The sequence below is a fragment of the Gymnoscopelus microlampas genome, assembly GCF_963454915.1.
Source record: "Gymnoscopelus microlampas genome assembly, chromosome: 9".
Taxonomy (NCBI): Eukaryota; Metazoa; Chordata; class Actinopteri; order Myctophiformes; family Myctophidae; genus Gymnoscopelus; species Gymnoscopelus microlampas.
In genome coordinates, this window is record NC_139946.1 from 32,492,030 (window position 1) to 32,505,944 (window position 13,915).

The 13,915-nt window shown below is 43.4% G+C and overlaps 1 protein-coding gene across 12 annotated transcripts in view; it reads right to left on the reverse strand.

Moving 5' to 3' along the window:
• mast2 (microtubule associated serine/threonine kinase 2) overlaps positions 1–13,915 on the reverse strand; it is a 206,502-nt gene that overhangs the window by 112,096 nt on the left and 80,491 nt on the right. For 3 of the 12 annotated variants that reach the window (XM_084065791.1, XM_084065792.1, XM_084065790.1), the window contains exon 1: positions 12,598–12,920. The exons of the other annotated variants lie outside the window; for them this stretch is intronic. In XM_084065791.1, coding sequence (XP_083921917.1) covers positions 12,598–12,636 — 39 coding nt within the window. In that variant the 5' untranslated portion in view covers positions 12,637–12,920. Of the gene's footprint in view, positions 1–12,597; positions 12,921–13,915 lie in introns of those variants that run through there. 12 annotated transcript variants of the gene reach the window in all.

The following is a 13,915-nucleotide window of genomic DNA, read 5'->3' on the forward strand; positions in this document are numbered from 1 at the left end:
GCAGCAAAAGGGTTTAACTGAGGATACTGCCTGTATGGGTGTAAAGTAAAATCTAGAGTTAATTTAAACAAAGACATTTTAAGCTGTTACATTTTAGGAATTAAATGACAACTTATATATTTTTTACACTTTCAGAGTGAAATTAACATGATTTTACAGTGTGGATGATACAAGATACTGTAGATAGAGGGAGGGTGGCTTAACATTGATGGGATGAAAGCTTTGGCGTTGAGGCGCGGCCCCTCTATGACTCATGTGATTTGCAAAGCGTGCTTGTCCATGAGCTGTTGCTTAAACCCTGCCTGGCTTGAGAACTCTCAGTCTGATAAAGCTGCACCTTGCTTCACAGATTGCTTCACAGATTAGCAACCACAGGAAGAAGAAAACAAATTTGAGTTTCCACACAGTTGGAGAAAGGAAACAGGTGCAGGTTTGAGGTATTTTGAGATACACAAAGAAGGGGTGATAAGTTTTTACAAAACTTCTTCCTACTCCTTTTTTGAACATGAATTATAATTTAATGATGATGTTAAGATAATTTTAGTGTTGTTTTTAATTTCTTTCCTTTTATTTCCTTTCTCTTTTCTCATTTATATATTTTTTGTTCGAAATAAATGAAACCCTCTGGATTTCGGCTTCAGAAAGACAGTATTGGTGCGTCAACACAATGCAGACTTCAATCACCCACTGTTCACGCTCTGCACACAAAGGAGAAGCACTTTTTGTACCCATCACTTGGTCTTCTCGGTCTGCTTTCACAAGCTGGATGTTACTGGATGGCTTCAGGAGTGTTAGTACATCTCTCTCTCTTTCTCTCTCTCTCTCTCTCCTCCATTTCCTCATGTTCCCGCTTTCTCTAAAAACATGAACGTGGGGGTTGGCAACAGTCTTGCCACCCTGCAGTCTTTTTCTTTGATCAGCAATATCTGCCTTCAATCAGACGATGAAAAGAAGAGATGGGGGGAGGGGGTGGAGGAGAACAGAGGACGATGGTGGAGTCATGCAGAGAAGGTCTTGAATGATCAAAGGAGGACAGTGTGTGGTTGGGATAGAAGTCACCAGATGATGCAAGAGTTGAGGTCAAACTGATTGCAGGGACATTATATATTTACATAAACTGTATTATAGACTTAATGTTTAATCTATACCAGTTCTGAGCACAAACTGAGCAAAAGTATTCTTATTTGGGAAATGGGAACCGACACTGTAAGCCGATTCTAAAAATGTCTTCTAAACGTGTTTCTTTGTCAGTGGTTCTCAATGTTTTTCAAGTCAAGGACCCCCAAAATTATATTGTTCCAGGGACCCCCAGAAGCAAAGATTTGAGTAAAAATCGCTTTAAAAATACATATATTCAAAGATTTGCAAAACATTTCATGATTAAAAAAAATAGCAGATCTACAAGCTCATAGCGTGGCACTCAGTGCAGCGCTATGAGCTTGTATATCGGCTAATAGCCACAGTATAAAATAATGGCTTAAGTGGTTACACAGATGCGTTCCCGGTTTGAATGGGTTAAGAAAAACTATAAATAACATTATGGCTTAGCTACTGATCAATTATAACTTAGGCTCTTGTCAGGAGGACTACTGGCAGCTGCCAAAACACATTTTTTCACCATGTTTAAATAATTAAACTCATTAATACAGTATCACTAAGGATGGGAGGATATCTTTTATCGCAATAGACACCGCAGAAACTTTTATTGTGGTGAATTTCCTTTACTGGGATAATCATTCATATCCTCACATGAGCTTGAATATCCTCACAAATTACAATGAGTGTTAAGATACTCTACTATACAACATAACATTGATTGTATTCATTAAAGTAAGTTCCAGATTGCAGCTTTAAGCATATATGATGATCATCAGGAGGGTAATATTATGAATCACATTTTGGCCTAGTTTAATCATGACATTAAATGTTCATATCGTCCCATGTCTATAGCATACAGTAAGTTACTGTATGACCTGATAGTACTGAAAAAAACAACTTAAGTTAACTCGGACTACTTTATGATAACAAAATAACCATGTCATATAACTGACATTACAAGTTGATTGGAAATATCCCTACTGACAACCAGCCCATAGAGATCATCCCATGAACACATTCTTTGTCAGTCTATCCTCACTCCATCTCTCTCTGTGTCTCTAACAAATGGCCAAACAAAAAGCTAACTTTATGAAATTCCAAGTTCATAAGAGCCTCAGTGTACAGCCTGAAAAGCGCTGAACACACACAAGTGGACGGTTCACTTTCCTGGCTCTTGATCAGCAGCAGCTGGTGTGTCCATAGCAGTAGCATTGGACTCGGTCACGAGTTATTGCTCGGCTTAATAGCAGCCAGGCGAGCCTATCGATTTACCAGCAAGATGAGACACATACGGGGGTATGAGTGCATTCAGGGCTGGGGAAGCTCTGGTGAGAGACAGAATCTCTACTGACCTCCCCGCTCCCTGATTAGAGGAACAAAGCATTGAGACGGTTTCAGTGTTGTTGATGTCGAACCAGTTATTTACCACGCCTCCCTGGGTTCAGAGGAAGTACGAATGAGTGAAACAACTACATTTGCTACCAGAGAGAGAGATAGAGGAATGGAGGATAAAAACAAAAAGTAAATGTTGTCGATCAAGTTCTATCTAGAGGAGCAACATAATGTTTTAGTTGGGTTATAGATCGAAGTACAGAGTATAAAGTAGAGAGTACTGAAGGTGGTGGGTCTGACAAATCAATAGCCAGCAAATAGCATAAAAATAGACATATTGCATGCCTCTCTCTCTCTCACACACATGCACACACACACAGCTCATCTTATTCTGTCTTTCTAGGTGCTACACCGTGTGTGTGTGTGTGTGTGTGTGTGTGTGTGTGTGTGTGTGTGTGTGTGTGTGTGTGTGTGTGTGTGTGTGTGTGTGTGTGTGTGTCTGTCTCCTACCCCCCTCGGGTTCTAGGGTGGTCTCGGTGGTCTCCTTAATAATATTCAACCTCAGGCCGTACCAGCTGACTGAACGTCTAGCTGCCAGACACTTCCTGTCCCTGTCCTCGGTTCTCCATCTGTTACACACACTCCAAGAGGAAGCACCACAGGACTCAGGAGTGCGCTCCATTTTTATTAACACCTAGGAGGATATTTAAGTCTCTCTCTTTGCATTTTAAATGTTGAATTAGGTTTGTGGCCCATTTCTCTTTTTGCCCCCCCCCCCCCCCCCCAACCCCGCTCACACACACACACACACACACACACACACACACACACTTATAGGTCTTGTCTCTCTTAGACAAGTACACGTGCACATGTGCAGCCGTGCACACGATAAAACACATCTTTCAGGAATTCCTCGATGAATAAGGACCCATTTTTCTTTGACATGCTTTCTCTGCCAGAAGACGAGATTACCTCAAGCCACTGGGATTCTGAAAGCCTGAGAAGAGAGGGGGGGGGGCAGAAACCACAGGAAGACAAGTGAGATTCCCCCCTCTCTCTCTCTTCAGCCCGGGCACCTCTGGGTTATTAATATTTCACAAGGCTGAGACAAAGAGCACCCTGAATGCCCAGTCCACCATGGCCAGGGAGTTAGGGAGGAGGGGAGGACTGGAGGATCGCTCCATCATCCTGAGACTGAGAGCCACTCTCTACCAAAGGACCCCTCTGAAACTTAGCTCTGCTATAAGAAAACTAAATTAAATCAAAGAAAAGACACACCAATGGAAGGAAAGACACAGGCCAAAGGAGCAAAAGCTAGAGAGAGAAAGAAAGAAAAGAGAAAATACTTCATACATAAACAAAGAAGAGAGAGAGAGAGAGAGGAGAGAGTGTGACCTCCATATGAGATGTAACATGTGAGAGCTTGAGGGTAATATAAGCAGGCTATCATTTTCAACATGGCCTCTAGTATGTCCCAGTATGATTTATACTGGTCATTACAGGCCCTCCAACACAAGACAGGGGGATGTCGTCACAATAACACTGTGCCGGGACATTTCTATGCCGCCTTGATTCACAGAACAAATCAGCCAGCAAAGTGAGCCCGAAAGGCTCGCTACACTGCAAGATGACCACTGTGACCAGTGGGGACCGGCCGACACAGGAGAATGACAATGTTACTGTCTGGCTCCTCCAGCCAAACTGTTGCCTTCAAGCGACAATTACACAGGGGATGAAGTTGCAAGAATGAAACGGTGGCTGGGTATATTCTTTTGGGAGGTAGAGATCATAGCCTATGATATTGTAGGCTAGGACCACCTAACCTATAGGCTAAACTCTCCACAATTCTGCTAAAATATCACACAGCCTGACGTGACCCTAGGGCTTGGTGAGTGAACATTAGGTACTGTCTTAAGTAAATGTTTACCACACGGAAGCAGTCAGACTGGACCGTTATGTCATGGATCAATGGATGGTTAATGGCTAATGCCTTGTGGGAGGAGAATGTGTTAGCTTGGACCTTAACAAGAGGTTAAAAATGAGTAATGAGTATGATGCTAGCTTGGCAAATAATAGGCCTAAAAAGCAAACACCTTGCCTCACTTCTAGTCTATTATCATTACAATGTGTGTGTTCGTTGGAGTGACACATTAGCTCTGAACGACAGTGACTGACAGTGTGCATATTGAGAGGTTTAGGCAGTAACTTCCTGCCCTCACTTTCTTCCATCAAGAACTTCAAAATAGTGCAAGACCAAAATAATGGTCAGCCCGATATATTGGGTATTTCTGCATTGAGGTGAGCATGTCCCCTCTCACTGACAACACAGTAAACCAGAGGTCTTCAACAGGGGGTCCGCGACCCCTAGGGGGTCCGCGGAGGTACTGCAGGGGGTCCGCGAAATTGTTGTTTGATTAAACAATATTTTTGTTTGAAATAATGCTATTTTTTCCATGTTTTTCCTCAAAATGTCAAATTGTCTTTAAACATAACATGAATCCATAGCAAACAGATGAATGGAGGCACGATGCACAATAACATGGTATGCTTATACATATTTTGTAGAGAATTTTTATTTTGCACACCTACTGGCGCAGGTGCGTATAGGAGCTGGCAATATAAATTGTATAAATATACAATATATGTGGTAGCCCCCCCTACCCTACGAGGTAGGGGGTCCCTGCTCCATCTCCCCATCAGTTTGGGGGTCCCTGGCCTGAAAAGGTTGAAGACCACTGCAGTAAACAACAAATTATGAACAGATTTGACTAGGAATTGTAAAGTAAAAGCATGCTTAGGCTACGTTAAACAAAGCCTAGGACATGGCATTTAAACATTAGGTGCAAATTCTGAACATCATAGTTAATTGAAAAAGAAAATAAATGCATTAAACGCCTCCACTCCGACACATCGAATCCCAAAATACTGAGTCATTCACATCCCTAATCTGTAGCGGCAAACACATAGGGCCATATCGTAGTTAGGGCCGAGCTCACAACGCGTTGTGTTACAACACATTGTGAGCTTGTAGATGGGCTATTTAAAAAAAAATGCATAGAGCTTAATAAAATAAAGTTAAGTTTATATGGCAAATTCTTTCTATCAAAACTTTTATTTTATTTTAAGTTATATGTTCTCAAATATAATCAAATTTAATCAAAAGGTTTTTAAAATTGAATAGAACATTTTGCACTTTTTGACAAAAATGTTGTAAAAAAGTGCAAAATGGTTTTATCCATATTTAATCAAAACAGCCGTAATCTATGGTCTAGGACCCTCCAAAATCAGGATCCGACCTAAAAAATCTGGCATTGGTCGGTTCTACTTAAAAAACAACCCTCCTTCCCCCAAACCTTTCTCCGTCTACCCTCATGTTCCACCCACCTCTTTCTCCCTCCACCCCTCTCTGCCCTGCAGGTACAATTTACCAGCCCTCCTAGTCTGCCAACACCCCCTCTCTCCCACATCTCCCACCAGAACCTTCATCTTCAGAGTCAGTCAAGCAAGAGAAACATTTAGGTAGCCAGGCGCTGACGGAGACAAAGACGGAGGCAGAGAGATGCCCTCTGGCTGCTGATGCTCACCTAACCCCTCATGTGTCTGTCTCTCCACTCAAGCTCCTACACATTTTTTTGCAGACTTTTGGTTTTGTCTTCCATTTGTTTAATCCGTACGAGAGGTGTTCCTCTCTCCCTGCTTGCCAACCATTGAAAGGGTCAGTGATAAGTGTCATGCAGCCAGACATGGGCTTGACCCCATCATTGACACACGAGCAGCCCCATTACACGAGTGGTGGCACGTTAAGTGAGGCGTGTTCAGTCTGGAATAAATCGCCCCGACTGTTTAAGAAGAACAAATTAAAAGCTGCTTTGACATATTAAGACCTGAGGCCGATTATACAAATGCCTTCTAAACCAATAGTTCTTTCAAAAATGTTCCAAAATAGCTGATGTACAAGCTCGCAGTGAGCATGTGAGCATGTATATCTGCTATTTTTGAATAGCCAACGCAAAAATCTTAAATGACACAAGGTGCTTTCCCGGTTTTAATGGGTTCAAAAAAGGAATTAAGTCCTCGTCTCATTTATTAATAATTTCTTTGGCTCAACATATTAGCATATTTCACCTCTTGCTCATATGGAAATGTGGATAATGAGGCTCTCAGTGTGTTGTTGGGAGGATCAAAGGACGTTCTGTTGTTTTTTCATCCTTGGGGCTAATGTCTGCGAATCATTGCAAATGAATACTTGTTTTCCCAGGGTTTTTTAAAGTGATATTTCACTTTACTGTGACACATAACTCCTATTTAGCACACTAACCACATTTCCATAAATGAAGAATCCGCCGCAGGGAGCTGTGTTCTTTTAATCATTTGTTTTTGTTTTTCACTTTTGATTTACTTACAGTTGTTAAAAAGCATTCAGGGTTATGTTTTCACCCCATTACATTTGTTTGTTTGTCTGTTAGCAGGCATCCCCAAAAGTTTCAACGCATATGCATGAAAGTTTAAACTTTGCCGAAGGGCGCCTTATGGGGTGTCATCAGACTGGGCTGGTTGTCCACCCCCAGGTCATGTCCACTTACAGTATTTCAAATCCGTCTTAAGGGGGCCTCCTGTGGTCATCAGACTTAGCTCAGAGCCACTGACCTGCCAGTCGACCCCCCTGGGCCATGGCCATTTCTGTTTTTTTTAATAAATACAATACCTAAATATACAACTGAGTATTTGATGATGGAATCTTGTTTCATTTTTTAAATATGAATTGAAACCTTCTCCCAAAAGGGAAGTGTGTATGGGCACCACAATAATTCATGGACAAGCTGTTGCCTTGGCAGAGGTACGCACGGAGCACATTTTTCTAATTACACGGAAACAACACATACTAGAAACCTAATTTGTTAGGGAAGGAACCTGTGCTGCCACAGTTAGTGTATGTTGTTTTTGTCGGGAAAACATACAAAAGTTTGCAGCTGAACAAAGCCTTGAGTTTTGGACGTGAACGTGTTTTAAATTGTGCCTTTATCACATAGACCCAACTACGTAATATAGTCACAGCCTGGGAACCTGGCTTCAATAGAACACATCGGTATGCTCATGATGTGTTGAGCAACAAGACAGATGTTCTCAACCAACACACTGTGAGCAAAAAAAAACACTAATTCAAGCATAGATATGAGATGAAGCGAGGGCCAACTGGGACTCGCAGACTATGCCAGTGAGGAAAGATTATTGAGTCTGCGTGAATCGTGCGTGATACTCGTTTGAGAGGGTGAACAGAATACAAAGTAAAATCCATGTTCATTTATCCATTTGCAACTAGTGTACAAATGTAACCAAATGGACCCTTGGTTACAGTACACTGGGATGGGAAAATATGAAAATGTCATGTCAAGATTATTGTGGCCAGAATAATTGTGATAACTAGCAATATTATTGCGATAAACGAAATATCCTTAAAACTCTCAAAATGCTACTAAAATACTGGAATCCCTCCTTGACCTGACATTTTGCCAATACAAGACGTGCATTTCCTCATAGGACACAATGTGTCAACATTATTCTCATGAAATAAATAATGAAACTTATATTTGTTAGAACGTAGGTCCCAGGTACTTGGCCTGGGGAGATATCGCTCTTATGAGCTTCAGGCAGTACTACTTGTCAACAATTACACTGTAGGTGTCCTACCGTACACCAGGGTCTAAAAATGTCTCAATGGAAGATTAAGGAGACCACCTCCAACCACTGGAGATGCACTAGTTTCATTGTATTGACATACAGTACTATACCATACAGGTTGATTAAAATAAAAGTTTTGTTCATTAAAGAAAGTTCTGGATTGCATGCAGCTTTACGTTAAGAGCCAGGATTTGAACGTGTCCCAGGCGATGGGAGCTGATAAGCCGTGGTGTGGCGAGTGTGAGAGAAGCAGAGTGCTCTCTCACAGCCAGACACACCATGTCAGCACAGGGCGAGCATCCAGATGCTAGCATACGCCGTTAGTCACAGGCGGGCTTTTGTTGCTGAAAATCCCTGTGTGAATGCCATGTCTAATCCTTAACCAGTGTGTTCCTCGCACACCCAAGGGAACGAAAACGTACACATACCGTACCCAGTAACATCCGGAATGTTAATTTAACTTTAGAGTGTAATAATGTCATAGGCCTATATATGGATCCTTGTAGATTCATTTGCACACTCTACCGAGTTACATTAACACCACATGTTTTACAGTGTGCTGCTGGCACACAGAGGCCCTACTACGGTTTGTTATATTAGACCCATTACAGAATAGATTAAACCCAAAGAAAGGGATTTGGTGTCCATTGCTGCCCTGAACAATAACAGGGATGCAACCTATACTGTGACAAAACATGGCTGCAACATTTCTTTGTTGTCTTAATGACATGTGCCTAGTTCACACAGAGCTAACTGTAAGGACAGACAAGAGGGAGTCAGGTTGGTTTCAATTCTCTTTTCAATTGGACTCTGCCACTTAGAGAAGGGTGGCACAGGGGTGGTGCAGTTTATAAAACCCTCGGGGACCACTTTGAGGTATTATGAGTTTAAGAACCCCCCCCCCCCCCCGCCCCCACCACCATCCCTTTTGTACTTTCCCCTCAGCCACAAACCATAATCACAGGCAGCTGAAGAGGGACAGTGAGGACATAAAGTACAGACACATTAGTCCCCTTGTTCCAGTGACTCGGGACTATTTCTCTCTTAAGTGTGGTGGCAACAGAAAGATTTACACCTGATGTATACTTGGTTGCTCGCAGATCTACGAGCTCATTGTGAGCTTGTAGATTTGTTATTTGCGGTGCGGAACACAATGGCCGCCAACAACCCTAACCCCCCACCACTCCCGTTCCGTGTGTGCTATCTAATCACACCAGAGAAACTGACAAAAAAATCTATTAGTCTGATTAACCACTTAAGCCCAATTTTGGAATTCGTCGTACAACGGTGTCATGTAAAAATGGTGTAAATAGCCGATATACAAGCTCACAACATGTCACACGCATTGTGAGCTTGTGGATTTGTTGCTATTTTGTGAATGTGTTTTAAAAAGAAAAAGGAAGGAATAGAAAAAGTATTTTTTTTAACTATCGACTGTTGCACCCAGAGAGTAGTAATGGGTGAATGAATCCCCCCTCCACCTTTCCAACCCAGACATCTGGTCTGGATGTATGCTGCTATCTGTCCCACCTCGTCACTCCCACCCTCGAAACTATCCAGAGGTCAAGTGGGTAGTGGGTCCAGCTAGCAGCTTAAGCACCACCCCAAAGCCACGAGTCCACCCTGTCCCATCCATCTCCACTGTCCCCCATCCCTTCTCGTGTCACTGTCGCCATTAGTATAAGAAGGAGGAGGTCTACTTGACCTCTCACCCCAGGCTATATGCTGTCTACTCTCCTTGTACAGAAGAGGAGGACAGATGAGCTGGACGAGCACATGGGCTGCCGTGTTATGTGCTAACAGCCTAGCTATCGGCTGCCATGTTAAGTGGTCAGATGGGTGGGCCCTGTGTGCATTTTCAGAGCATCAATCAATCGATTGTGTTCTTTCTTGGATCAATGGAGTTAACATAGTATACTTCAAGTTATTACTTATTGGTATCACACTGAAAACTCACTTTTCAAGGTTTTTAAAGAAAACATATAATGACTTTATTTTTTACATAATGATATTTTAAGTATTTTGCTAATTATTTGGGGGCCCACATGCAATATCCTCATGGCCCACTGAGAACAGCTGCTCTAGAAGACACAGAAACACACACGCATAACAAAAGCACAGCAGGGGGTTTGATTTCTGTGCGTTGGGCAGGCTTGTGGTGGGCATCCAGCCGTACAAAGGGGGGTTTAGAGAAACACAACAGCCCGCCGCATATAGTGCATTTGGCGAGATCACACACACACACAGTAAAATCAATAGTGTTCATTTATCCATTTGTAACTCTCATTGTGCCCATTTGGCTACATTGGTTACACGCTCAAGAGTTCCAGTTTGTTTATCTGGCTGCAGTTTAAAGGAGTAGTTCACCCCAAACAATTTCTTATTTTCTATCAATTACACACCCTTGAATTCATGGAGATGTTTTTGTTTTTGCCGCTGACCAGCCACCCGGTCATCGAATTATTAGCTCAGGAATGCGACAAAAACAAAAAAATCTCCATGAATTCAAGGCTTCGTGGGGTGCGTAATTGATAGAAAATAAGTCATTTTTTGCGTGAACTACTCCTTTAAGATACCGTACTCTCTCTCTGTCACTCAGGATCCCATCACCCCCCACAGTGACAGTGAGGTACACTTCAGTATCTCTGGTGTCACAGTCTGCCTCATTGGGTGGCCTTGTTAGGTGAAGCAACTTTCTCACATATCAACTTTATCACAAATCCACACCACTTGCATGTAAAACAAGTCAAATGTAATGTAAGGTTATTCACTTATTGCATTCTACGACTAGCAACTAAACACAACTTGAGGTATGATTGGAACAGGTGGTGAGGTAGTGTCTAGTCACCAGGACTAAAATAAAGAAGCAAATCCAGGTCGTCGGTGCCGGGTGCCGGGCGGCCTCATTTGAGGCCTACTTGTTCTCCATACAGAACGTAGGCAGACTATAAACAGGCAGAACACACAGGTCTCAACACTGTCACTCAAATTCCCAACCTGTACCCTCATTTTACACTTTTAGATAGAAGAGAAGAGGGAGGGAAAGAGGGGAGGAGGAGCGGAAAACAGGTGTGAAAGATGAAGACATACAGGGAAAGAGAAAGGAAGGACGAAAGTGTGAAAAGCAGAGTGAAATGGAGAGGGAGGGCGAGAGACAGACAGTAGAGGGGTTATCTGAGGGTGAACGATATTACAAACCAACTCAAAATCTCGCTCTTGCTCTCTCGCCCTCCCCCCCCTCGTCTCTGATTGCTCTGGTTCGGGAGGAGGAAGGGGTGTATGCTGCTGACACAACATTCTCCTCTCTCATCTGCCCTCTCTCCACCAACCCTATGGAGCCCTGAGATGACTAAATCAGCAGGTGCGAGTGTGTGTGTGTGTGTCTGTGTGTGTACACGGGTACAGGGACTGAACAATGAAGACTGTTTAGCACCAATACTGAAAGACCTGTTAACAATAGTGGGTATATCTACGGTATGTCTGGGGTTACGTCAAATAATAAGCAGTACTTTTGTTAAGCGCTCTTACAATAATATGGCTCTCAGAGAGCAAACAATGGGAGGCAGGATAACCCTCCTGAGTGTGTGTGTGTGTGTGTGTGTGTGTGTGTGTGTGTGTGTGTGTGTGTGTGTGTGTGTGTTATATGAGAGCGTATTGTATAACGCACTGGGTCAGGACATCAGACTCGTTTTGTGCGCTGCCAGTCATCGAGCACTGTTAACCGGCAGCAAGAAATGAGATACGGTTGTTGAGAGTGTGTATATACCGTGATGATGAGCGTGTCCAAGACTGCTGACGCACTGTCCAAATTCCAGCAAGAAACGCTATAGGGATGATGAATCTGTGTGTGCGCGCGCATGTGCGTGTGTGTATGTGTACAGTATGTGTGTGAATAAATTATGATTGACCTGTCACAGTAGTGTGATCAGGCTGCACATACAAAGCCCGACAGAACACTTTGAAGCCCATATAGGCATCCCTAGGCAAGTTAACTATCCATACAAGCAGTACAAGCCCCTATTGTGGTACATGGCACAGTTGCCAACTCTGTTTGTACACCCGAATGAGCCCCTAAGGCTGATCTGTTATTTCTAGCATATATGTACAGTAGGCAACACAGAATACACAATAGCGCTGAACACAATTAAATGATGTCTTCCCCCCTCTTCCCTTACAGTTTTCTTTAACCCCTTACAAACACAGTCACACTCAAGGTTTAAAAAAAGGACTTATTTTCTATCCATTACACACCCCATGAAGCCTTGAATTCATGGAGATTTTTTTGTTTTGTCCCATTCCTAAGCCAATCATTTGATGACCACCGGAAAGATGCTCATGTCTCCGGTAGGAGACTCAAATTATTGGTTTAGGAATGCGACAAAAACTAAAAAAGTCTCCATAAATTCAAGTCTCCATGGGGTGTGTAATCGATAGAAAAAAAGTAATTTTGGGGGTGAACTATCCCTTTAAAGTTCAACTCAACCTTACCTGCAGTCCCCTGCGCCTCAAAATACTAGAGTCGTCCATGGTCAGGCAGTCAAGAAATGTCTCCTTTTTCGAAGGCTTTGAGGGCTACAGTCACCCTCTTCCGAAGGCTGAGTTTTCAAGGTGCAACTTCAGGCACTTTTCCAGACAGCTGGACCACATGAGGCAAAGTTATCTCATAGTCCTTTCCAGCTTTCCCTTGTCTAGCTGTCAACAAACGGCCATGCTTAGGAAAACTACTGATGTGTCCAACTCAAAAATCCAGTCGTCCTTCCATCCTTTCCTTACAACAGCATCCAGTTCTGGTCTTCCCAAAGTCAGAGATTACATTAAAACCAGAACAACAACAACAACAAAAACACTCAAGTTCTACTGCATTTGTAATGTGCTTCAAGCTAATCTCTCTTTTTAAAAAAATGAAAGAGAAGTTCAAGCTAAATAGAACGAGAGTTTGTCATTAAGATTTCCCTGTGTAAAAGATGAGAAATGAGAAAGTCCAAGGCTTCTGGGAGATTCTTACGTCTTTGGCTCTCCCTCAGTGGCGTCGCGACGCTACATTCCATATGCATGAGATGCACAGAAATCTACCACTCTGGCCCTCCGTCTGTCCCACAGAACTCTGACAAAGACTAGATAGGGCGCCACGGGCAGAGGACAGAAAGCGACGCATTCATCTACTCTTGGCTACGGTTCAGAACACTGCGTCGTCACACAGGGCATATAGTATGACCGCCAGGAGGGTGATCACCAAGTGAAGAGCGTCCTCTTGCCCCGGTCCTCGTCTCTCTCGCTCTGTCGGCAGAACACGTGTTGTCCCCAAGCTCAGCCCCTCTCACTGTTTGCTCTCTCATTCATCCGTTCAGCACTGGGCAACAACCACTCCCACTCTCTCTCTCTCTCTCTCTCTCTCTACAGAGGTAGTGTGTACAGTCTCAGCTCCCGGCTCTCATCTGATTCTAATCACCCCCCTTTTTCTCTCCTTCTCTTCTCTTCTCTCCTTCCCCAGCACCTAGTCCAGAGGAGTCTCTGCTCGCTCCATTGTCCACGGGCAGTTTGCAATCGGAATTAATGATGACAACGGGACCTCAGGGGGTGGATGGAGGGGAGGGAAACGGGGGCAGTGGGGGGGGGGCAGAAAAGGGGGGACGGTAGTGGGCACAGGCCTGAAACCTTCTGGCTTAATTAGAGCCTGGCTGAAAGCGGCTCCCGGACACAAAGCTAAACCCACACACCACTGGGTACACACGTCTACGCAGTGCCTCGACCTGGCTACCAACTAACACACTGGAAGTGCCAAGGTGTTTTCAGCCAAGTGTGCCTT